The sequence below is a fragment of the Scyliorhinus torazame genome, chromosome 4, assembly GCF_047496885.1.
Source record: "Scyliorhinus torazame isolate Kashiwa2021f chromosome 4, sScyTor2.1, whole genome shotgun sequence".
NCBI lineage: Eukaryota > Metazoa > Chordata > Chondrichthyes > Carcharhiniformes > Scyliorhinidae > Scyliorhinus > Scyliorhinus torazame.
This window is the reverse complement of record NC_092710.1, coordinates 153,831,641-153,858,782: the sequence shown is the minus strand read 5'-3', so window position 1 is coordinate 153,858,782 and position 27,142 is coordinate 153,831,641. Positions and strand designations below refer to the sequence as shown.

General features: G+C 47.3%; 1 protein-coding gene across 1 annotated transcript in view; it reads left to right on the top strand.

The window, feature by feature from the left end:
- LOC140410553 (rho-associated protein kinase 2-like) overlaps positions 1-27,142 on the top strand; it is a 374,766-nt gene that overhangs the window by 193,866 nt on the left and 153,758 nt on the right. The window contains exon 8 of the mRNA XM_072498789.1: positions 15,905-15,996. Coding sequence (XP_072354890.1) covers positions 15,905-15,996 — 92 coding nt within the window. The remainder of the gene's footprint in view (positions 1-15,904; positions 15,997-27,142) is intronic.

Here is a 27,142-nt window from a genome sequence, read left to right as displayed (position 1 = left end):
CAAGGGCTGCTTTCGCTCTATTGAATTCGGCCCGTCTCCTGGTGAGGTCTGCCCCAATGTCATCGTGCACTCTAATGAAGTGTCCTTCCCATTTACAAATTCTGTTTTGCCTGGCCCAGCGCAAGATTGTTTCCCTGTCGTGGTACCAGTGTAGTTTAGCTATAACTGCCCTCGGGTGGTCTCCTGCCCTGGGTTTCGGGTGCAGCGACCGGTGTGCTCTGTCCATTTTTGGTGGGTTGGGCAAAGTTTCCCTTCCCACTAAGTTGCCCAGCATCTCGGCCACGTAGGCCGTGAGGTTTCTACCCTCGATCCCCTCTGGTAGGCCCACTATCCTGACATTTTGTCGTCTTGAGCGGTTTTCCAGGCGTCCACCCTGCCCTTCAGGCTCCCCTGCTTTGTGCCCAGTCTCGCCACCTCTTTCTCCCTCTGCTTTGGCTCCCTTCTGGCATTTTTTTCCCCCTTTCCTTTTCCACCCTCCCCCTCTTTTCTTTCCCCCTTTCTCCCTTTTTTTTCTCTTTCTTTCCCCCCCCCCCTCTAAAAAGACTCTTTTCAGGTAAGTTTTTTTTTAAACGTGGAAAGAGAGAAGGAATTTTCTGTCCCTGTATCAGTTTTCTTTTCAAAGTTTCCCCCCCCCCCCCCCCCCCCCCAAAAAGAGAAAGTTCTTCTTTTGTTTTTCTCCTCCTCACTCACCCAGGGTCGAGAGAGGGAAAGAGAGAAAGGCTTCTGGTCGGGCCGGGAGTCCCCCTTTGTTCCGCCACCTGCCTTGTGGTGGTTGCTGCCCGGGGGGGGGGGGGGGGGGGGGGGGGGGGGGTGTCGGTCCTTGTTGCTGGTTCGGTCCCGACTTTGGCTCGGACCGCCGCTTCTCCTGCCCCGCTTTCTGTTGCCCTGTGCCCCGCTGCCGTGCGCGCGTGGAGGGAGGGTGGGGGTGGGAGGGGGAGCGCTTCTCCTCGGCCGCCCACGTTCTGCTGTGCGGGTGGGGGTCGGCTCGGTCGGGCCGGCCCGCAGGTCCGATCGACGATGTGCTAGCTCCGTTCCGGGGGCGCGACTCTCCCCGGCCGCTTCCATGTCTCCGGCCCCGGCTCCTCTCGCACACCTTTCCCTCCTTTCCTCCATGGGCCACAGTTTACCGGTCCGATCCCTTACGGCCTCTTCTCTTTTTCCCCTGCTCGTACCTCCGGGTGCGCGCTGCGTGGGTCCTTTCTTTTTTCTCCCCCTCCTCGCTGTTTTTTTTTTGTGCACAAAAATAAAAACCCCACAAGGATTAGGAGGAAGAAAAAAAAAACCCCGGCCAAAACAAGCACAAAACAAGAGAAAAAAACCTCTGAAAACCTAGTTCTGTGGCGGGAGCTGCCCTGTGCACGTCTTCCACTCCTTGCTGCAGTTATACAGGGCCTTGATGAGGCCACACTTTAGTGGGTGGTGTTTTGGTCTCCTAGGACATTCTTGCTATTGAGGGTGTCCAGCGAAGTTTCACCGGACAAATCCCCAGGATGGCAGGACTGACATATGAAGAAAGACTGGATCGACTGGGCTTGTGCTCACTGGAGTTTAGAAGAATGAGAGGAGATCTCATAGAAACATAGAAAACCCTGATGGAATCAGACACGCTAGATGCGGGAAGAATGTTCCCGATGTTGGGGACGTCCAGAACTAAGAGTTACAGCTTAAGAATAAGGGGTAAGCCATTCAGGCATCAGATGAGGAACAGCTTCTTCTCTGAGAGCCCTCTACCACAGAAAGCTGTTGAAGCCAGTTCGTTGGCTATATTTAAGAGCGAGCTGGCGTGGTCCTTGCGGTTAAAAGGATCAAGGGGCATGGAGAGAAAGCTGGAGTGGGATACTGAATTTGCATGATCAGCTATGACCATATTTAATGGTGGTGCAGGCTCGAAGGGCCGAATGGTTTAATCCTGTACCTATTTTCTATGTTTCTATGAAATCAACCTGTCCACCCCCTTAGAAAACAACTTCAGCAGAACGATCGGCAGGTGCTGAAATAAGAATGGAAACCGCGGCAAAATGTTCATAACTGCCTGCACCCGATCTGCCAGCGACAAGGGAAGACAGCCCCACCCTAATAAATCTGCATTCACCCTCACAACCAGACTAGTAAAGTTCAGCTTACGAAGCCTCGCCCAATCCCGAGCGTCCTGCACCCCCAAATACCTGAAATGGGTTGTTGCCGCCCAAAACGGCAACCCCCACGCCTGGGGAGACACCACAAAATATTCGATTTCCGCCAAATTCAACTTGTATCCTGAAAACGCCCCAAATCTCTGAAGCAGACCCATTATGTCCCCCATCGAAGAGCTCTGGTCCGAAATATATAACAGCAGATCATCCGCGTATAAAGGCACCCTGTGCTCCACCTGCCTCACCCCCTCACTATCCATTTCCATAAATCCGAGCACCTCAGCACAATGGCCAAGGGCTCTATCGCCAGCGCAAACAGAATTGGGTGAGGAATATCGGGCACCCCTGCCTCGTTCCCCGGTGCAGCAGAAAGTACACTGAATTCATATCATTTGTTTGCATATATGCCATTGGATCTTTGTACAACAATTTCACCCATGCCACAAACTTCGGCCAAAATCCCAAAACTTCTCCAACAGTACAAACAGGTAGCCGATCTGTTTTCCACCCGCTCAGACACATTCTCCACATCCAACACCACCACCACTTCCAATTCCATTCCTTCTGCTGGAGAAAGCGACACATTCAGCAGCCACCGCAGCTGCCTACCCTTAACGAACCCTGTCTGATCCTCTCCAGTCACCTCCAGAAGGCACTCCTCCAACCTCCATGCCAACGCTGTGAACAGAGATATGGGCCTATATGACCTACACTTCACCGGATCCTTTTCTTTTTAAGCAACAACAAAATGGATGCCTGACCCATTTTTTACTGGCAATGCCCCCCTGACCATCGTGTGCTCAAACATTTCTACCAACAGCGGCGCCAACCTATCCTTGAACTTCTTATTAAATTCCTCGGGAAAACTATCCGGCTCAGGCACCTTGCCTATCTGCATCACCCCTATTGTTGCCCTCACTTCTTCCACCCCCTGGCTCCTTCAATCCTGCTTTCCTCCTCCTCCTCCAACCCCCCCCTGATCCGCCACCACCGTCTCCATCTGGAACCTCAACCTTTTGACTTTTGATCACCAGAATCACCAGCCCTCACACGTTCCACGTCATCACCCGAACCACAACCCCTGCCCCTCCTATCTGCCGTGCCCCCTTCTCCAGGCTCCGCCCATCAGACCGAACCGTAACCCTTGTCACCGTCAACTCCCTGCCCCTCCCCCTTGCTACAATCCCCCCCCCCAACCACTTCCTCTCGAATGTCTCACCCTGCATCATCCCCATTTCCCATCATTCGGACCTCCCAGGCCCATCATAATCTGTCCATTCCAGGACCCAACGACTGTGGCTCCTCCCCACTTCGCTCCCGTTCAATGGCCAACCTCCGTTTGCCGGAGCCCCATCCCCCACACCGAAACAAAACCAACACCCAATCGCCCAAGCCCAAATCTTCCAATAATCCCGCAAACTCAACATGAAAAAACCTACAAAATCCCAGCCAATCCCTACTAACCCCCAAACCTTCCCTTCCCAACGACCACGCTAAGAATAAACGACAACCCCCAATTAACAAGAAAAACGAGAAGGGTGATACATCAAAAAAAAGGGAGAAAAAAAAAGGAAAAGCATCATGGTCAATATCAAAGTCCAAACTCATCTCTGTCCTAGTCCTTCAGCCTTCACGAATGCCTCCGCCGTCTCAAAATAAAAGTCCTTTGAGTTGTGAGTCACCCTCCGCTTTGCCGGATAGACCATTCCAAACTTCACGTTGCTATATGCGACACCGCCTTTACCTGAGCTTTCCCGCCAGCTCAACTGTGAAATCTTGGTATATTCGAATACTAACTCCTTCCCACTTCATCCCTTGATTTTGCTTCGCCCATCTCAGGACCTCCTTCACCTGGTTGCTGTGGAAGCAGACTATCACTGCCCTCGGTGGTTCATTAGCCTTTGGCTTCGGCCGGAGCGACCGATGGACACGTCCAACTCGTAAAGGGAGGGTCCTCCTCCCCATTAACTTAGCGATCATATCCGCAAAGTGCTCCGCCGACCTCCAGCCTTCCACCCCTCAGGCAATCCCACGATCCTCACGTTCTGCCTTGGTGACTTGTTCTCCAGGTGCTCTACTTTGGTCCTCAGCCCTTTATTACCCGCCACCATTCTCCGCAGCTCCTCACCCATCAAGGTGCTTCAGTGAGTTGTTTAATTATCGTTCACCATTGGATGTGGCTGAGCTTAGATCTGATTTTCATTTAAAAAACATTTAAAAAAAATAATCTTTATTGTCACAAGTAGGCTTAGAATTACACTGCAATGAAGGCCACATTCCGGCGCCTGGTCGGGTACACAGAGGGAGCATTCAGAATGTCCAATTCACCTAATAGCATGTCTTTCAGGATTTGTGGGAGGAAACCGAGCACCCGGAAGAAACCCACGCAGACACTGGGACCGTGCAGATTCCACACAGACAGTGACCCAAGCCGGGAATCAAACCTGGGACCCTGGCGCTGTGAAGCCACAGTGCTAACTACTGTGGTACCGTGCTGATCCTTTGATTGTGGAATCACCTAGCTCTGCCTATTAAGTGTTTCTTATGCTGACTGGCACACAAGTAGTCCTGTGTTGTCGCTTCACCAATTTGACACCTCCTCTTTAGGTATTCCTGGTGCAGCTCCTGACATGCCCTCCTGCATTCTTCATTGAATCAGGGTTGATCCCCTGCCTTGGTGGTAATGGTAGAGTTGGGATATGCCAGGCCATTAGATTACCGGTTATGGTTAAGTGCAATTCTGCTGCTGCTGAAGGAAAGTCACATGCAGGCCAGATCAGGTAAGGATGGCAGGTTTCGTTCCCAAATGGATGTTAGTAAACCAGATAGGTTTTTACGACAATCAACAATGTTTTCGTGGTCATTATTGGACTTTCAATTCCAGATTTTTTCTGAATTTAAATTCCGCCACCTGTAGATGTGGGATTCGCACCTGGATCCCCAGAACATTACTGTAGTCTCTGGATTACTAGCCCAGCAACACGTTCATTGTAGCAGGGTTTTTTTATGAACTTAAAAAAATGAAGGTCCTTTTTTTACTTGGCGCTGTGCTTAACCATTTATTTTCATTTTTTTAAAATTCCAATTAAGGGTAATTTAGCATGGCCAATCCACCTATCCTGCACAACTCCACGCAGACAGTGACACAGGGCCAGGGTCGAACCAGGGTCTTCGGCAGCGTGACTCGGCAGTGCTAACCACTGCGCCACCATGCCGCTCTGTGCTTAACCATTTATGTGTTGATTGCAAAGAAATTCAGCGGGCTGGCTATCTTGAGTTTAAAGCACAAAGGGGTTAGTTTTTATTCAGCTAAAAATCAATCCAGGTAAAGATATTACCATATTTGGAAAGGTAAACATGCACACCCAGAACTACATATTATATAGTAGGAAATTCGTTTCTGGCCAAATTAACATTCATAAATGCGAGGTTATCCACTTTGGTAGCAAAAACACGAAGGCAGACTATTATCTGAATGGCCATAAATTAGGAGAGGAGTACGTGCAACGAGACCAGTCGCTGAAGATCAGCATGCAGGTACAGCACGCAGTAAAGAAGGGAAATGGTATGCTGGCTGTCATTGCGAGAGGATTCGAGTACAGAAGTCGGAATGCCTTGCTGCAATTATGCAGGGCCTTGGTGAGGCCACACCTGGAATAGTGTGTGCAGTTTTGGTCTCCTTATCTGAGGAAGGATGTTCTAGCTATAGAGGGAGTGCAGCGAAGGTTTGCCAGACTGCTTCCTGGGATGGCAGTACTGATGTATGAGGAGAGATTGAATCGTTTTGGATTGTGTTTGGTGGAGTTCAGAAGAATGAGGGAGGATCTCATAGAAACCTATAAAATTCAAACAGGACTGGACAGGGTTAATGCAGGAAGGATGTTCTCGATGGTGAATGTGTCCAGAACCAGGGATCACAATCTGAGGATGTGGGGTAAACCATTTAGGACAGAGATGAGGAGAAATCTCCACCCAGAGAATGGTCAGCCTGTGGAATTCGTTACCACAGGAAGTAATTGAGTCCAAAACATTGTATGGTTTCAAGAAGCAGCAAGTTATAGCACTTAGGGCGAAGGGGATCAAAGGATATGGGGAAACGGGATTAGGCTATTGAGTTAAACGATCAGCCATGGTCATAATGAATGGTGGAGCAGGCTTGAAGGGCCAAATGGCCTCCTCCTGCTCCTATTTTTTCAATGTTTTGAAAGGTATTTTTCTGGTTTTCGTGGCTGTTGCAGAATTTATCCACAGTGATCTTAAATTCAGTGGCATTGAAGCCCATGTAAACTGCAATTTCTGGGACAATCTCTTTTTTAGAAATATAATCCAGCTTTACCAAATGTCGATTAATTCTACATCTGATGTTCCTTTCTTTTGAAATTTCCATACACATGTGCTAGATTTCAAACTGAAACTAGTGTGGGGTCTTAAACTAGAGATTGTTACTGCTCTATTGGCAGAGTTTTCTTCCAGAGTCCTTTTTCTATTGAAAATATTTTTTGTAGGTTTTTAACATTTTACACATAAAACAGAGAACACAAAATAGGAAAAATAACCAAACAATCCCCCTCACCCCCTCACACTTCAACCGATATACAGAATACTCAAAAAAAAAAACAGCTGACAGTGTCCAATTCTTTTAAAGTTATAAAACCGCTCAATAGCACCCCTCAAGGTGAACTTAACCTCTCAAGGTACAGGAAATTCATCAACTTCTCCAAACACACCCAGGCACAGGGTGGAAAAGCTGACCTCCACCCCAAGAGAACCCGCCTTCGAACAATCAGCAAGGCGAAGGTCTGCAGCTCTGGCAGGTCCGATACCCCAAATATGACCCCTAGGGCTCCTAGTCCTATTTCAAGATCGCTGACCAGAACATGTGTATGTGGTTGGTTGGGCCCCTCCCACACCAACTTCCGTACAACTTCTTATAAAATTCCTCAAAAACACCCTATTCATTTCTCAAATGGCCTATTCACTTGCTCTGGCGGAGTCACCAGCCCCCTCACCCGTCCCAAACCTGAACAATCTCCCGGGAGGCCGCCTGCAGTCTGAACTGGCCCGCCAACAAGCGACTGGCATTCTCCCCATACTCCTACACTGCATCTTTTGTCGACTCAACTGGCATACCGCTTTTCCTGTGGGCAAGAGGTCAAACTGTGTCTGCAGTTCCTTTCTACTGGCCAGCAGCTCTGGAGTGGGATCTGCTGCATACTTACCATCAACAGAATTTTGTCCACCAGCCCTTGACGCTCCTCTCTTACCATTTTGCCAACCTGTGCTTTTTGGGGAGCAATTTCACCCCTCAGCACTGCTTTCAATGCCTCCCATATCACCAATGATGAGACCTCCTCATTTTTATTGAATCCCGCATAGTCAACAATCACCCTCACCATCCTCACGCAAAAAACAAACTCCACAAACAACCCCACATCCATCCGTGCCGGCTCCCTCTCCAGGACCACATCCACCAGGTGCAGAGCGTGGTCTGAAACAACCTCGCGTCAATATTCTGCTTGGCCCATCTCACGACCTTTCCTTCGTCTGATAGCTGTGAAAGCAGACTATCATAGCTCTTGGTGAATCATTCACCCTTGGCTTTGATGAGCCCTATCCAACTCCTCCCCCAGCAGTTTTGCGAACATCCCTGAAAAGTACTCCTGTCGGTCTTGGGCCCTCCAGCCCTCGGGGAGCCCCACAATCCGAAGATTCTGCTGTGACCTGTTCTCCAAGTCCTCCACCTTGCCTCTCAGTCCTTTATTACTGTCCTCCACCTTTCACAGCTCTGTTCCAGCGAGGCGATCTTGTCTCTGTGCCATGACAATGCCGCCTCCACCCCATCAAGTCGTCACCATGCTCCCGGACTGTCTCAGGCGTCTTTCCCAAAACCTCGTTTATCGGGGCCAGCGCATCTTCCACCACAGATTGAGAATTCCCATCATTATCTCCTTCCCATGCTGCTCAAAATGCTTGGCAAACTGCCGTTCAAACTCCACCACCTTCACCTCAGCCAGTGTATCCACAGTAAAGGGCGCAGCCCCACCCGGTGAGCTTGCTTCAGCCGTCTTTCCTCCCACAGAACTCCACATCATGCTCAAGCTTGCTGGCGGACTAGAGCTCGTTCCTTTTGTTTCTGTATTATTTAATGGGGATTTCAACATCCTCTGATACCCGCAAATTTATAGGAGAAAGTTCACACGAAAGTCCCCCCAAAGACTGGGTGAAAAGGGGCAAAAACCGAGAACGCTGGCAGGAGCCACCCAACATCCACCTACATGTTTTTTTTTTTTGATTTCCACCTACATGTTGTCATTAGTCCTTTTTAGCAGTTTGGGGACTGTAATAAAGGACATCTAAAAATGGTTATTGTAGTCACATGACCACCCCCTCCACCACTCCCACCCACACACAATAATGTCTGGGCATACTTGGGTATTGTTGCATGGCCCAGATGTTGGTTCTCTATAATGTCCCAGCCATTAACTCCTGAATGATTAATCATACACCTGGTGAGAGGCTGGACAGGAATTATCAAAACTAAAGGAAGCAAAAGCATGGATGATGGTTTCAGCAGCTGATGGGTTGAGCAGGCCAAAATAAGGAGGTTGGAGTAGATGGTTTTAGTGATGCTGCTGATACATGGTCAGGAGTTAATGGGCAACGTGAAAATTTACACTTAACCTGCATATTATATGGTTTAGCCTCAGCATTTGTTGGGAGATAGAACGAACCAGCGAGGGGATGGAGCAATTACTTTGTTTGCAACCTTTGGTTGGTGGAAGGTCCTGTTCATCATGTCTGGATATTGGACAAGCAGTTAGATAATTTTGAGATGGTGTCCATGTGGAGTTTGGACATTCTCCCCTTGTTTGCATGGGTCTCACACCCGCAACCCAAAGATGCGGAGGGTAGGTGGATTGGCCATGCTAAATTGCCCCTTAATTGGAAAAAAGAAATAATTGGGTACTCTAAATTAATTTTTAAAAATGATAATTTTGAGATGGTGATGATGAAGAATGACTGGGTATTCAGAACAACTGCCATATCGTTATCTATGAATATTTGCTAATGATCCCTGTGACGACAGAGATTAAATCTAAGGGAATTGTATAAAGGTTGTTTCTACGGCTATGCATAGCCAATGTGACTACCTGCCTGATAGGACAAAGGACCCTGAAGCCTCTTTTGAAGCTTCAGTGATTGAAACATTACCAATCTCAAGAATCCAGACTAAGGAATCTACATCCTTTGTCCACCCAAAGTAGAGGTGGGAGTCACCTGACCCCCCCTCCCCACACGCCAGTGGAATAGGTCATGTTGTCTAGTGGGACTGCTTTGCTCATGCTCAAACTACCGTCTTCCATTAGCCAAGTAACAGCTCCGAACCAGAGCTCTGTTTTTGGTTGAATGCCGAGCTCCATCTATATTGCCTGTCCTGGAAATTCTGTACCACTGCCTAAAAGACTAATTCTCCTCTGTGTGCTCATCTCATCGTGGAACGAATTCATCGTGGAAGTCACCTCGACTGGATAAGTGAATAATCTGGCATCAGTCTGCAGCATGCTGACCAAAAATAGAATGTACTATTGGACTTTGAATCCAGACTCATGAAATAATAATCCTTATTTTGTCGTTGGTCTTTACTCTGTATCTCTCTTACTAAGGAGGCCACGTTACTACCCTCCATCCACATTTGAGTGTACGCAAATAAATTAACCCCTTTGGTTCATCCTACCTGGAGTTTGCTGTGGGTTATTTATCGAGAACTGCATCACACCAAAACATGAGTTATGAAATAAAGCAGAACTTATAAAGGGGGAAATCAAAAATTGGAAACATATTTCTGTTCACGGGCAAGTGGTGGGAGGAGAAATCAGGGCCATTTAAATTGAACCAGCTCCTGTCAGTAACACCCTCCAAACTTCCTACCTCATCCTAAATCTATGCTCTTGGTAATGACCCCTATGGGGCCTTCCTGTCTACTTTGTTCTTCATGAAGGAATCCACAAAACACTTTGACTTGCCCAAACCAGAATCTTTTATTGAGTCTTGTGTGGTAAGATAACAACCTGATACAGAGCACATTATCGTGGAGACTCCTAACTACTCCTCTGAAACGTGCACCATGCACTGACCATTCACAAGCATGTCTTATTACCCTCTCAATCATCATCTGAAGATGGCCGGATGTGTTTCCTTTTATATCAGAGTCACATGACCTTGGTCTAGAGACCGCATGGTGTGTCTGTACTGCTACCTGCTGATTGGAGGTCGCACACCATCCAACTATGATATAACCCATAGGCATATCACCACACACTCTATCTGGACCCCTAATAATTTTATACACTTTAATTAAATCGCTTCTCAGCTTCCTTTGTTCCGCTGAAAGCAACCCAAGCGTATCTAGTCTTTCCTCATAAGTAAAATTTTTTAGCCCAAGCACATCCTCATCAAGCACTTCTGTATCTTCTCTTGTGCAATTACATGTTTCCTGCAGTGCGGCGACCAGAGCACCCACCGTACTGATAGCCTAATCATTGTTTTAGATGGTTTGAGCATAACCTTCCTGCACTTTTATTCTCTGCCAAGGCCAGTAAAGACAAGTATCCCTGTGTCTTCCTGACCACTTTATCTACCTCTCCAGCTACCTTCAGGGATCTATGGTCATGCGCTCCAAGATTCCTGTGCTCTACATTTCTCAGTACTCTACTATTTATACCCTTGCCTTATTATCCTCCCCAAATGCATTACCTCCTACTTCTCCAGATCGAGTTCTCTGGAATTGCCACTGTCCTCTCCACCTGACCAGTCCACTGATATTTTCCTGCATGTTGCAGCTTTCCTCTTCATTACTGACCACACAGCAAATCTTTGTATCATCTTCAAACTCTTCAATCATACCTCATATATTCAAGTCCAAATCATTGACTGAGATCACAATAAGCAAGGGGCCCAGTAATCAGTCTGGTAGAACCCCATTGAAAATAACCTTTCAGTCACAAAAGCACCCTTCGACTTCCTGCCTCTGAACCAATTTTGGATCCAATTTGCTACTTTGCCTTGAATTCCATGGGCTAACCTACAGATTAATTACTGGATCATTTATGGCTGTTGGCACAATGCTACTTTGGGAGATTTTGTCTAGTTGTCTAAAGTTAGTGGTCTACAAGAAGTTGCCTGGTTGGTGCTAAAATACATTTTGGTAGTTTAAGGCTATCGCAGAAACCAGTTATTTTCAGGTATGTGTGGACTGGGAGGCTGTACTCTTGAAATTGAGTCGGACTGACAGAATGAATTAAGGTGATGCAAAGCAAGACGAGCTGCTAAATGAGGGGAAGGGGAGAAGGACACTCAACAAAGGCCATGTCCAGAGAGGGTCTTTAAGTTGCAGTTCTCTTAGCTGAACTTCAGCAACAACCAATGCATGAGATAGATGTCTGTACTCAACCAATGAGGTTGTGACTGAAACCTACCACCTGATGTAGCTGCACCTTTAACCCCATAACAAAGCAAGGACCACATTGCCTGTGGCTGTGAAGCTGACAGTGATTCTGAATTTGAATATGCTTGGCTCCTTCCCAGATACTGCTGGAGATGTGAGCAACATCTCGGTTTGCAGTATACTGCCAAACTATGCTATGTAGGGGAAGTCATATGGACAGTCTACAGAGAGGCAAGTATCATTAGTGAATAGTGCTAGGTGGATGATCCATCTCGGCCCGTCTCTGATGTGCCAAACATCTCTAAAGCCAGTGTTCAGCCTGTTTGATTCACTCCACGTGAAATCAAAAGCACTGGAGGATCTGGATGAAACAGAAATTCTGGGCCCTGACAACATTCCAGTATCAATCAGTGTCACTTGGCTCCTGACTTCATTACCACCTTGGTCCAAACATGCATGAAGAGCTGAACTCTAGGTGAGAGTGACTGCCCTTGACATCACAACAACATTTGACTGAGTGTGGCATCAAGGAGCCTTTCTCAATTGAATTTCTCTGTGCGAAATGAGATGCAAGATCCAGAACTTAATTGAAATCAGCTTTGGAATATTGAGCTGATTCTTTTTTAAAAAAAGAATATGATTCTTTTTTTTTTAAAGTTCCACCTTTTTTCTTGCATGTGTGTAATGGAGTAGTAACTAAATATTTGTTATTTTTAAAATAAATTTAGAGCACCCAAATATTTATTTATTTCCAATTAAGGGGCAATTTAGCATGGCCAATCCACCCACCCTGCACATCTTTGGGTTGTGGGGGTGAGACCCACACAGACACGGACAGACATCAAACCCAGGTCCTCGGCAGCGTGAGACAGGAGTGCTAACCACTGTGCCACCATGCTGCCCCTGAATATTTTTTCTGAAGGTGCAAGCATAAATGTTGGACAGATACGGAGGATGTAATTACTATAAAATTCCAATGTCTATATGACTATGGTTACCACTTTTCAATATGTCCTAACTCCCATTAGTTTAATTTGGTAAATGATATATATGTAACTTTTATTTAGGCAGTTTTTATGAAACTTATCCAATTTATGCTCAGCCTTTTAAATCCAATAATCTGTTAAATTTAGGACTTAGAAGAACTATTTTTGTAACAAAAAGAATGGTTAAGGTTTAAAAATGTGTATTAGGTTATTTTTCGGAGTGCTTAAACATTAAATTGATTTCAGTTGCTCAAGATTGATCCATTTGTAAATGCAAATTATGAGAAAAGAGAATCAGTTGTTCGCCAAGTGATGTAGCAAAACAAATCTGCAGTCCCATCCTCGAATCTGCAAGCACTTTTTTCTGGTTTATTTAAATGATGCAGTAAAGGGACAATTTGTTGCTTGTGCACAACTAGATAACCATTCAAAGAAGCATAATTTTCTCTTGAAGACACCAACTTGATCTACTCACACCTTGATGGGATGGCGATACATCACCGATAACCAGATATAAAAGCTGTTGTAAGTCTAAATAAGCATTAAAGATACGCCAATTACATAGGTTTATTTGACCACTATATAACACTCCAGGGGCTGGTTTAGCACAGGGCTAAATCGCTGGCTTTGAAAGCAGACCAAGGCAGGCCAGAAGCACTGTTCAATTCCCGTACCAGCCTCCCCGAACAGGCGTCGGAATGTGGCGACTGGGGGCTTTTCACAGTAAACTTCATTTGAAGCCTACTTGTGACAATAAGCGATTTTCATTTCATTTTTTCATTTTCATGTAATGCACCTTGGTGCAATTCACATTGTACCAATTGGGAGTGTTCTCACTGTGACCTGTTCCTTCCCTCCCCAAACATGTAGATTTGTGAAATGCGTTTCAGAGGTTTAGTACTAGTCACACTATTTATTTATTTTGCAAATCCAAGTTTGGATATGATTTCTATGGCGGAGGGAATGAGAGAAAAAGTTTCGAGTCTGTTGTGCTTCCAATAATGTGGAAATGCAACTTTGTTTCTGAAAACAAAATGGTGCTCGTTATGGGAGGAATAATGCAAAATTACTCTTTGCTGAAGATGTTTGCCTATGTGCTTATGTTGGCCCAGAAGTTGTAGATAAATTGTGTGTGTATGATGCACTCACTGTTAATTTGCAAATTGGTCCGCAACTTGTAGCAAGAAAGAGAAACCATGAGAATTGTGACTTGCCACAAATTATTGTTGAAGATGTTAAAAATGTTAAATTTTAATCAGAAACATTTTTTTTCTGGCTTTCCTCTATTTCAATTTAGTACATATCAATGGTGTGCTCCCTTCTATTGGGAGACCGTAGCAGAGATTGGGTGATCACTTTGCGGAACGCTGCCATGCAATCCACAAATGTGACCGTGGTTTCTGGTCATCTTTGATTTAAATTCTCTGCTCCCCTCCCATTATGATTTCTCTTGTCTTCAGTCTCCTACGATGTTCCAATTAAACTCAATGGAAGCTGAAGAAACAGCACCTCCTCTTTCAATGTGCCATTTTACAGCCTTCAGGACTTGACTATAATTCAGCACTATTAAATTGTTACCACTGCTCCCACTTTTTGGTAATGATTATGCTATTGTCACTTACTTCCTCTCGACTCACCTTTTGTTTCGTTTCTTGTCTCATCTCTATCCACCGTTGACTTCCACCACCCGTTTGCCATTTAATCACCCTTGCCTTCCACTCTGAACAAAGGCCTTCGCTTTTGTTCTCTCCTTCCCTGCTTCTCTATTTGTTTAAAATCTGTTAAAAAATCTGTGACATATTCCAGTTCTAATTGAACTTTTACTCCATATCTCTCTGTAAAGATGCTGTCTAACCTGCTGAGTATTCCCAGCATTTCCTATTTTTATTCCTTCTGTTTATTTCTTTTTGTGCACCTGATTTGACATTAAATTCAACTTTCTTTTAAGTCTGTTTTTCAATCCTTAAATCTTGTTGGATAAGGCGATATGGCATTGCTCTCATCATTGGCCAAGGTCCCAGATGTTCTGTTAATGGCTTTTACTTTCAGCAACTCTGGACAAAAATAGTTTGAGGATGCAGGAGAATATTTAACTCGGCATGTTGTGAGATGCCCTGTTCTGGATTGTTCGCACTAACATTACAAAAAAGCAGCTAACTTCATTGCGATTTTGAATTTACCACTACATTCTATACTCCCGAACCATATGTACCTAGTTTTATCCCTGACTTGTTATGAGTCAGCAAGTCTGAGCCTGGCTAGAGGTGAGGGCACTGTAGGGGAAGAGGAGACTTCATTGGGAATTCTGTCACTAATTATTGTCGAATGATTTCATATTTACGTTTTCATCTGCAGTTATTAGACTAGAACATCATCATTGAGACAGTAATGTCCGTTCCCTAACGACCAGGTTATCTGCTTTCTGAGCTTACAATTAAAGTAGTGCTTTGGGAAACTATTGCTCCTGCTGCTGTGATGCATTAAGAGAAAATAAACCTTTTTGAGTTAACAAAAATGTATTTTGCAGTATGTTAAGCAGGTTCTGCATTGCTGTTCGTTATATGCAATTGGAAATTAACAACATTAGATATAGCATTTATACAATGGTAAATAGATAACTTGCTGTTGTTAAATGGTTAATTTGCAAATGTCAAATTCTGAGTTAGTATGAAAGAGCAAAAAACTTGTTAACATTTGAAGAGAAGAAATACATTTTAGAGTTCGTGTGCAATTCGGAGATTGATTTTGAGAAAACACTCGGGAGCTCTTTTACCACGTGCGGGCAGTTTCCTGTTTATACTGAATTTAGGACTGGAAATATTTGAAACAGCTGCTCACGTTACATTTACAAGTTGGCAATTCAGGTTTTAATCTCATGGGACTGAATAAATTACAGCTGATTTTCCTGCAATTTTACATTTTAAAATGCAGCGCAACATATTTATTTTTCCTTGTAAAGGATATTTTATTGCTAGTTATTTAAGATTGGCGCTTTGATCATCTGCAGAAATTCTCAATTTAAGTATCTTAGGTGCAGTTGAAGGTAATCCAAGACATTGTGATAGTTTGGCACCTTCTGAAATTCTGGTAGCTGTTTTGTTGGCTGTGTTCTGATATCCCCCTCCCCCAATAAGGTTTTCAGTGTTTAAATGAGTCTGCTCCACACGTGGCAGAATGCGGCATGACATCCATCTTGATACTTAACCAAAATGTAAAAGCATTTAGCACGGACTAAAAAACGATGCAAAGTATTAATCAATGAAGATTTTTCTTTTTGAGTGGCAAGAACAACTTAAATTGTGTTGATATATCTTATTGCTCCAATTTATTTCAATGTTCAGGGAGGTGCGGTTGGGGAGAAATGGAGTGGAAGAAATCAAACGTCACCCTTTCTTCAAAAATGATCAGTGGACTTGGGACAACATTCGTGATGGTGAGTACCTTGTAGATCCAGTTTATGATATGGTTAATGTGGAGAATACAATTGGGCAATATAACCCAAATATGGGTTGCATAAATAACTATTTTCCTCTTTTTAAAACGTCAGTAAAAATTGTATGTATGTAGGCAAGGTAATCAATCATAAGCTAAAGTAACAACTCGTTTAACATTTATCACAATGCAACGATTTTCAAAATCTTCTATTCTGGAGTTCCTTGTAAATGTGGAGATGCTCATGGACAGTCTCTTCTCCTTTTTGAATGGCAGCATCTCGCATCCAAAGGAGTACAGTAATGTTGCAGCGAACACTTTTATTTTTGAACAGTGACAGAAGTAACATGCTAGTAAAATAACAGATACAGAAATGTATAGAAATCTCAGGTTTTTTGTGGACATCTTGAAATACCTCTGAACTCCCCTGAGTTTATGGATCTTGTTTTGAAGGTCCAGACTTGAATTTTATTTTACCGCAATTCTGTGACCTGATGAAAGGTTACACTCACTCAAACTCCCTCTCCCTCTCACACTCTCCCTCTCACACTCTCCTCACTCTCTCTGGAGAATAAGTTGGCTGACATTTATTAGGGAAATGAGGAAGATTTTGTTTTTTTCCATTGTCAGTTTACGTAGAGAACTTATAGTTTGAAGTAGGTTCTGTTTGTTGCAGTGTTGACACAAATCTGAGTTTAACCGTTTACAGTGCAACATGAAGGATGGATTTCTGGCTGGAAGTAATCTCAATTACTGCTGCAGATGGTCTTGCTCAATTGAGAGATACTTGGTTCCACGATAAAAGCAGTTTGCTTTACTTTGAGCCTCATTTGGACTAAATATGACAGTGGTTCAGACATGTGGAAATTGAGGGCTAACATTAGAAACCATAATTTATTTACTTAATGAATGAAATGAAATGAAAATCGCTTATTGTCACAAGTAGGCATCAAATGAAGTTACTGTGAAAAGCCCCTCGTCGCCACATTCTGGCGCCTGTTCGGGGAGGCTGTTACGGGAATTGAACCGTGCTGCTGGCCTGCCTTGGTCTGCTTTCAAAGCCAGCGATTTAGCCCTGTGCTAAACAGCCCCTGCAATAAGAAAGGGCGGTCGAGACGGATGTACTATTTTAGCATAATGGAAATTGCAGTATGAAAGAAGGTTGTTCACTGAATTTATTCTTCTCCAAAGTGCATTTGTTATTATAGAAAGACATGTTAATGCCAAAAGAATTCTAATAATCTTAAAAGAAAATATTTAACTGGCATAAGTATCCTTTATTCATCTACAAAGAGCGATTGCCTCATGAATCCTAGAACAGATCCACAGTAAGCAGTGAGGGTTCCAACTTCAAATCTAGTTTCCATTGTTTCCCATGAATCCTCACCAGTGTGATCCTTATGGCGATATTCAAAGTGATTATTCACGGAGGGAAACATGACCTGAAAGTTTAAAAATTCAAATTCATTCTTTGCAGATGCTTTCTTTTATGCTGAAATCTTTCAACAGAAACCACTCCCCATTAGATGTTTTATTCCCAAATGCAGTCGTCCATACAAACATTTGAATTAGAAGGAGTAGGCCACTTGGCCCCTCGAGCCTGCTACACGACAAAATATTCCTTCTTGGCCTACTGTCTCCAGAGACAATGGGTGCGCGTCAATGGGTCACTGATTGACTTGGCAGCGTCTGGCTCTCTCTTTGCAGTGTCGTATCATGTCTTGTTATGCTAGCTTCCGCATCTCTTCTCTTTGTCTCTTTTCACTCCATCCTTCACTGCTGTCCACCAGCTCTGACGATCACTGGCAACTTGCTCTCAATGCTTGTGGTCCATGTCACAGGACTTCATGTCACGATTGCAGACGTCTTTGAAGTGAAGAGATGCATGGCATGTGGGTCTGGTGCCGGTGGCGAGCATACTGCACAATACGTCCTTGGGGATCCTGCCGTCCTACATGCGACTCAGATGTCTAAGCCATCTCGAGTGCCACTGGCTCAGTATGGTGTATGTGCTGGGGATGTTAGCTACCTCGAGGCCCTTTGTGTTGGAGATGTGGTCCTGCCACCTCGTTGGAGAAGGTGAGGATGGAATACGTTGAGGTGCCATTCTTGATTGGCATACATTGTCCAGGCCTCACTGCAGTAAGGCAGGCAACCCCAGCGAGAAAACATCTTTAGCTGCCAGAAGCATCACGCAACAAAAAGCCAGGTACTGTGCAAATAACTACTGGCAATATTTAGGCAGTCGTATTCAGCTGGCCTCTGACACCGGAAACATCAAAGAAATGTACAACGCTATCAAGATTGCTTTTGGGCCAACCATCAAGACGTCTGCCCCGCTCAGCATGGTAGCACAGTGGGTAGCACTGCTGCTTCACAAATCCAGGATCCCAGGTCAGATTCCCGGCTTGGGTCGCTGTCTGTGTGGAGTCTGCACGTTCTCCCCGTGACTGCATGGGTTTCCTCCAGGTACTCCGGTTTCATCCCACAAGTCCCGAAAGACGTGCTGTGAGGTAATTTTTGGACATTCTGAATTCTCTCTCTGTGCACCCAAACGGGCGCTGGAATGTGGCAACTCGGGGCTTTTCACAGTAATTTCATTGTAAGCCTGCTTGTGGCAATGAAGATCATTAAAATAAAAGTCTAAATCAGGGGAAACAATCACTGACTAAAGCAAACAAATGAACCCGTTGGGTGGAGCACTGTCTAGAACTATACTCCAGGGAAAATGTTGTCACTGATGCTGCCCTTAATGCTGTTCAGCCTCTGCTAGTTATGAACAAGCTAGACAAACATCCAACACAACTGGAGCTCAGCAGCTCCATCAACCCTCTAGCCGGCAGAAAGGCACCTGGAAAGGGCAGCATTATCCCGGAAATAACTACATGTGCCAAGCCAGCTATACCCTCACAACTCCTTGAACTGCTTTATCAGTGCTGGGATGAGGGAGTAGTACCACAGGACATGGTTGATGCCAACATCATCACCTTCTACAAGAACAAGGGTGACCGCAGTGACTGCAACAATTTCCGTGGAATCTCCCTACTCAGCACGATAGGGAAAGCCTTTGCCAGAGTGATTTTAAACAGACTTCAAGTGCTGGCTGATCGTGTCTACCCTGAGGCACAGTGCAGCTTTTGTGCAGGGAGATCCACTAATGTGGTTCTCCCTTCAACTGCAAGAGAAATGCTTCAAACAATGGATGCCCTCTACATCGCCTTCATAAATATTACCAAAGCCTTTGCCTCATCAGCATAAGTGGTTTCTTCAATTTGTTAGCTAAGATCGAATGTCCGTCAAAGCTACTAAGCATCATCACTTCGTTCCATGCCAATATGAAATTCACTGTCCAGTACAATGGCGCCTCATCAGCCCGTTCCCCATCTTGAGCAGAATGAAACGGGGCAGTGTCCTCGCACCTACAGTGTTTGGGATTTTCTTCTCACTGTTGCTCCCTCACGGAATAAGTCCCTAGAAGAAGGAATTTTCCTTCATACAAGATCAGATGGCAGCCTGTTCAACCTTGCCCTTCTTAGAGCGAAGACAAAGTATGGAAAGTTCTCATCAGGGAACCCCTCTGTGCAGACAATGCTGCATTAATATCTCATACAGAAGAGTGTCTGCAGAGACTCATCGACAGGCTTGCGGCTGCTTGTAACAAATTTGGCTTAACCATCAGTCTCAACAGCATAGCACAGGATGTTAGAAATGCTCCATCTATCAACATCGGTAACCGCACTCTGCAAGTATTTTGGCAGTTCCTTGATGACTATGACTGTTTTCATCTCTTCAAAATGAGCTTCAAACCAGTCTACATTCTGCTTCTAGCGCTTGCCAAAGGTGGTCATTGCTCAGTTATAGATGATATCTCTTGTGGGCCCACTTGGTCTCTACATCCACTAGAGGAGTGTTTTGAAGGGCTTGTTCAAGGGATTTGAGAAATTGGTAACAGTGGTGGGTGAGACATTCTGGTAATGTTTTTTTTAAAATAAAAATTTTTTTATTAAGGTTTTTTAACAGCACAATTTTTTCCCCTTACAAACAATAACCCCCCCCCCTCCCCCGTAACAAAATAACGCAAATTCTTCCTGAGCAAGATATATACAAGGCAAGATGGTATATTTACATAGCTTTATACACTGGCTCTTGGCCGCGCGTACCGTTTCCCCCCCCACCCTCCATGCTATCTCCTGCTCGTCCACCCCCTCAGACTGTCTCTCGTCTTCCCCCCCCCCCCCCCCCCCCCCCCCCAGGGTTGCTGCTGCTGCTGATCGACCTTCTTCTAACGCTCCGCGAGATAATCTAGGAACGGTTGCCACCGCCTGTAAAACCCCTGTGCAGACCCTCTCAAAGCAAACTTAATTCTCTCCAATTTTATGAACCCCGCCATGTCATTACTCCAGGCTAGGGGGCTTCGCCTCCTTCCACAGTAGCAAGAGCCTTCGCCGGGCTACTAGGGACGCAAAGGCCAGAATGCCGGCCTCTTTCGCCTCCTGCACTCCCGGCTCATCCACTACTCCAAATATTGCTAGCCCCCAGCTTGGCTTGACCCGGACTTTCACCACCTGGGATATTACTCCCGCCACTCCTCTCCAGAACCCCTCCAATGCCGGGCATGACCAAAACATATGGACATGGTTCGCCGGGCTCCCTGAACATCTTTCACATCTATCCTCTACCCCAAAGAACCTACTCAGCCTCGCCCTCGTCAAATGCGCTCTGTGAACCACCTTAAATTGTATCAGACTGAGCCTGGCACACGAGGAAGAGGTATTAACCCTACCCAGGGCGTCGGCCCATAGCCCTTTCTCAATCTCCTCCCCCAGCTCCTCCTCTCATTTACCTTTCAGTTCTTCTAGCGCTTCCCCCTCTTCTTTCATCTCTTGGTATATTTCCGATACCTTGCCCTCCCCGACCCATACCCCCGAGATCACCCTATCTTGAACTTCTTGTGCCGGGAGCAACGGAAATTCCCTCACCTGTCGCCTCACAAAAGCCCTCACCTGCATATATCTAAATGCATTTCCCGGGGGTAACTCAAATTTCTCCTCCAGTGCCCCTAGACTCGCAAATGTCCCGTCAATGAACAGGTCCCCCATTCTTCTTATCCCCGCCCAATGCCAGCCTTGGAACCCCCCGTCCATCTTCCCCGGGACAAACCGGTGGTTACCCCTGATCGGGGACCACACCGATGCTCCCATTGCACCCCTGTGTCTTCTCCACTGGCCCCAGATCTTTAATGTTGCCGCCACCACCGGGCTTGTGGTGTATTTTGTCGGCGAGAGCGGCAGCGGTGCCGTTACCAACGCCCCCAGGCTCGTTCCTTTGCAGGACGCCATCTCCATCCTCTTCCATGCCGCCCCCTCTCCCTCCATAACCCACTTACGGATCATCGCCACATTTGCTGCCCAGTAGTAACTCTCTAGGTTTGGCAAAGCCAACCCTCCTCGGTCCCTGCTGCGTTCCAAGAACCCTCTCCTAACCCTCGGGGTCTTATTTGCCCACACATACCCCATAATACTCCTACCTACTCTCTTGAAAAAGCCCTTGGTGATCACGATGGGGAGGCACTGAAACACGAACAGAAACCTCGGAAGGACCACCATTTTGACCGACTGCACCCTACCCGCCAACGAGAGCGGGAGCATGTCCCATCTTTTAAATTCCTCCTCCATTTGCTCCACCACCCTCGTCAAATTCAATTTATGTAGGGCCCCCCAACTTCTGGCTATCTGGATCCCCAGATACCGAAAACTCCTCTCCGCCCTCCTCAGCGGCAGGTCCCCATCCCTCTTTCTTGGTCCCCTGCCTGTAGTACAAAAAGCTCACTCTTCTCTACATTAAGCTTGTAGCCCGAAAACTCTCCAAACTCCTTCAGAGTCTGCATGACCTCCACCATCCCCTCCATTGGGTCCGCCACGTATAGCAGCAGGTCATCCGCATGTAGCGATACCCGATGCTCCTCTCCCCCGCGGACTATCCCCCTCCATTTCTGAGACTCCCTAAGTGATATGGCCAAGGGTTCGATCGCCAATGCAAACAACGGGGGACAGGGGGCACCCCTGTCTCGTCCCTCGGTACAGCCGAAAGTACTCTGACCTCCGCCGGTTTGTCACTACGCTCGCCACCGGGGCGCTGTAAAGGAGCTTAACCCATCTAATAAACCCTCCAGCCCAATTGGTGCCCCCAAACCAACCGCCTCCTGCTCCTCCACCCTCGGGAACCCCAGCTGGTCCAGGAATCGCCTCATCCGTCTGGAGCCGTCGCCTTACCCCAAGTAATCTTTCCTCCGGGGCCTCTGCGTATCTCCTGTCCACCCGTAAGATCTCCCCCACTAACCTCTCCCTTTCCATTCCCTCTATCTTCTCCCTATGAGCCCTGATGGAGATTAGCTCTCCCCTGATCACCGCCTTCATCGCCTCCCATACCACCCCCACTCGCACCTCCCCGTTGTCGCTGGCCTCCAAGTACCTTTCAATACACCCCCTCACCTTCCCACACACCACCTCATCGGCCAGCAGTCCCACATCCAGCCGCCACAGCGGACGTTGGTCCCTCTCCTCTCCCAGCTCCAGTTCCACCCAGTGCGGGGCATGGTCTGAAACGGCTATGGCCGAATACTCCGTCCCCCCCACTCTCAGGATGAGCGCCCTGCCCAGAACAAAGAAATCTATCCGGGAGTAAGCCTTATGCACGTGGGAGAAAAAAGAAAATTCCCTGGCCTGCGGTCTTGCAAACCTCCATGGGTCTACTCCCCCCCCCCCCCCCCCCCCCCCCCCCCCATCTGATCCATAAACCCCCTAAGTACCTTGGCCGCCGCCGGCCTCCTTCCCGTCCTTGATCTGGAGCGGTCCAGTGCTGGGTCCAGCACCGTATTGAAGTCCCCTCCCATTATTAGTCCTCCTATCTCCAGGTCCGGAATGCGCCCCAACATGCGCTTCATGAATCCAGCATCATCCCAGTTCGGGGCGTATACATTTACCAACACCACCCACGTCCCTTGCAACCTACCGCTCACCATCACATATCTCCCTCCATTATCCGCTACGATAGTCTTGGCCTCAAATGACACATGCTTTCCCACCAGAATTGCCACCCCTCTATTTTTTGCGTCCAATCCCGAGTGAAATACCTGTCCTACCCATCCCTTTCTTAACCTGACCTGGTCCGCCACCTTCAGGTGTGTCTCTTGGAGCATGGCCACATCTGCCTTCAGTCCCTTCAAGTGCGCGAACACTCGAGCCCGCTTCACCGGCCCATTCAGGCCCCTCACGTTCCACGTTATCAGCCGGATTGGAGGGACTCTTAACCCCCCCCCCCCACCGCCGCCGACTATCCACCCCCTTTTCTGAGCCAGTCCCTTGTCCGCATCTCCCTCACTCTCCAGTCCCCCAGCTGGGGGACCCCCGTCCCAGCCACCTCTTCTGTGTCCCGTTCTCTTTCGGCCAGTGCAGCAGCAACCCTCCCCCCCCCCCCCACCCCCCCCTTCTCCCCCCCCCCCCCTCCTCTCTCTCTCCCCCCCCCCCCCCGGCTAGATCCCCGTCTAGCTTTTTTGCTCCCCCCATATCCCTCCCGTAAGTCAGCTGACACCTGCTGACCCCGGCTTCCCCCGCCATCCCTTTAACCCCCCTCATGTGGGTCTCTCCCAATCAATGTACATTCCTTTGTCCCCTTCCCGCCCTTTTTATTTTTATTTTTTTGCCGCGCGCGGGAAAAGCCCCGCGCTTCCCAAAGCCTGCCCCGCGCCCCATGGCGCTGCTCCTGTCATGGCCTTGTCCCTCTCCCCCAGCCCATATATCCTTTCCTGCGCGTGGTTGACCCCCTATGTACAACAAACATCATACTTCACCCCTCAAACACCCCCCTCCCCCACAAACCCTCAATTAGAGTCCAATTTTTCAGCTAATATAAAGGTCCACGCCTCTTCGGGAGTTTCGAAGTAGTGGTGTTGGCCATTATGTGTAACCCACAGCCGCGCTGGCTGCAGCATTCCAAATTTCACCCCTTTCCGGTGCAGCACCGCTTTGGCCCGGTTGAAACCCGCTCTCCGCTTAGCGACCTCCGCGCTCCAGTCCGGGTATATTCTGATCTCCGCATTGTCCCACTTGCTGCTCCGTTCCTTCTTGGCCCATTTCAGGACCCTCTCTCTTTCCGTAAACCGGTGAAATCTCACCACCATCGCCCTTGGCGGCTCTTTTGCATTGGGCTTCCTCGCTAGCACTCGGTGCGCCCCATCCAGCTCCAGCAATCTCGGGGGGGGGCCTCCACACCCATCAGCGTCCCGATCATTGTGCCCACATATGCCGCGGCATCGGCCCCTTCCATTCCTTCTGGGAGACCCAGGATCCTCAAGTTGTTTCTCCTTGATCTGTTCTCCAGGTCTTCGAGTCTTACCGCCCACGTCTTGTGCAGCGCCTCGTGCCGCTCCACTCTCTCCGCCAGGCCCACGAGCTCGTCGCCGTTCTCACTCACTTTTTCCTGGATCTCCTGAATCTTCACCTCTTGGGCTTTCTGGGTTGCTCCAAGTTTTTCCACCATTGCCAGTATAGGCGCCACCATCTCCTTACGCAGCTCCTCGAAGCAGCACTTGATGAACTCTTTCATCTCCTCTCTGTCCATGGACGCCGCCATTTTGTTTTTTTCTTCTTTCTTCTCCCGCTGCTCCAGGGCCGCTTTCCTCGCCGTTTCACTGCGGGTCCGGTTCATGCAGGGCTGTAGGGGACTTCCTCCGTTCTTCCCCACGGGTTGGTTTTTTTTTTTTTAAAGGTCCGTTGGGGCTCCGTTAGCGGGCCCAAAAGTCCGTTTCTGCGGGAGCTGCCGACTCGCGCGGCTTAGCTCCGCATCGCCGTGACCCGGAAGTCCATTCTGGTAATGTTGATGTGTGGTCGACCATTTTGCTTGTAATGACGTATCTTCTTTTGTTGGAATCTGACATTGCTGCACACCAGGGAGTGGTTAGTGTCACAGTCTGCGCTATGGAAACTGTGTGAGATTAGAACACTGTTTCTAAAGGTTCTCCTGGTGATGATGAGTTCCAGCTGATACCACCGGCATGATCTTGGATGCTCCATGAAACGTAGTGACATGTTTTGGTTTGAAATATTGAGTTGGTAATGCAGAGGCTGTGGTGAACACACAACTCTGCTATTCTCTGCCCGTTCTTCCTTCTCATGCCATGTCACCCGAGGCAGGAGGGCCATGAGTCATGTTCCACTCCAATGCTGTTGATGATGTTGTGAAGTTTCTTGTAGAACTGGTCTTTAACTTCAGCTGAGGAACAAGTGTTGAGGCGTAGATGCTGAGCAGATGTAAAGGAAAGGTAAAGTCACCATAGTCCCAGATGACCATAGGCTGCTTTCCCCTTTGAGGGGGAGAGCTGACTGGTGATTATTTAAACTTGAGGATAACCACACCTTAGGAGAGGGGCAAGGTTAAGAAGGCAAGGCCTTCATGAATAACCTCAGCTGGTATGGGAATTGAACCAGCGCTGTTGGCCTCGTTGTCCAACTAACTGAGCTAAACCAACAAGTGTACTGGTCTAGGGGCAGCAGACAGTCGGATAGACCATATGCGTTCCAAGCCCTTTGTTGGTGATTCTATCATAGATTCTATCATAGACCATGCTGTCTTGGCTCTTTTGGGTCTCTACCTTGTTAATAAAAAGTGTAGTCTTGCTCCCTTAGCGATCCGCTTGCAGGGAGGCACGTCTCCTGAAGTGCTGAAATGTTCACATTATGTCTATTCAGCTCGTTGTTGATGATGGTGGTCTTCCAAGAGCTGTCGACGTATGTGAGATCTTCCGATAGACCCGGAAGCATGGTTCTGACGCACCAGCTTGTGAAGCGAAGGGCGTGTACCATCTTTTCTTTCTTTGTCATGTTTATTGGTGTAGTGCTCCAGTCCACTTGTTGGGCAGTCAGCCTAAGCTCCAAACGGCCATTGGAGCACGTGGACTGTGGCGGGATGGCACCTTGCTGACCGAGGGCTACCCGGTTTGAGGCAGGCAGTAGCTGCCCGATGAAACACAACAATCTCTTCCCACGGTCAAAGGCGAAGTTGAACTGGACTTATACTGTAACTGCTGCCTACTATGTTGTTTTGGTCACTATGAGGTGACTGTGGAGGGACTTCTCTGTGCCACATGCCCGGGCTTTGGGCTCTCCAAGCGTCAGAATCCCTCCCCCCACTCAGCCTTGCTGGTGGGGTCCAAAGGAGTGCAAAGCATGACGTTTGTCACCAGTTTGGTTGCAGAAACTGCCAGAACATGCAGAAATTAATGCATGACCGCCTCATTGGGCTCCACTCCATATTTTCTGTTATGGTTTACACCTTTAGCCATAGCCCCATTTAAACCATTTACCCGTAGACTTAGTCCCATCTAAATCACCTCAAGGTCGTATTACTGAACAGGGGTCCTGACCTGATGTTGCCAGCGGAGTCAGCTGAGCCTGTGTCTCATGAAGGCACTCCCTGAAGTAGCTCCACTTCAAAGGCGCAACCCACTACCTGGACCATAAAATAAGATCATGGCTGATCTGGTTGTAACTTCAACCCCACGTTCCCGCCTATCCCCCCCCCACCACCACCCACCCACCACCACCACCACCACCACCACCACACACCCCACCCCCAAATAACCTCCTTTCCCCCGATGCCGGTGTTGGACTGGGGTGAGCACAGTGAGAAGTCTTACAACACCAGGTTATAGTCCAACAGGTTTACTTGGAATCACTAGCTTTCGGAGCGCAACTCATTCGTCAGGTGAGTCCTAATATGTATATTCAAAGACAACTCTGCTTCCATTGCATTTTGAGGAAGAGAGTTCTGGAGACTCACTGCTCTTTGAGAGAAAACATTTCTCCTCATCTCTGTCTTAATGAGCGACCTCGTATTTTTAATCAGTGACCTCTAGTTCTAGATTCTCCAACAAGATGAAACATCCACTCCATACTCAGCCAATGCCCCTCAGGATCTTAAAGGTTCCCATCAAGTCATCTCTTACTCTTCTAAACTCTAGTGGATACAAATCTAGCCGCTCCAACCTTTCCTTGGAAGACAACCTGCCATTCATGGTATTAGTCCAGTAAACGTTCTCTGAACTTCCTCTAATGCATTTACATCTTTTCTTAAATAATAAGACCAATACT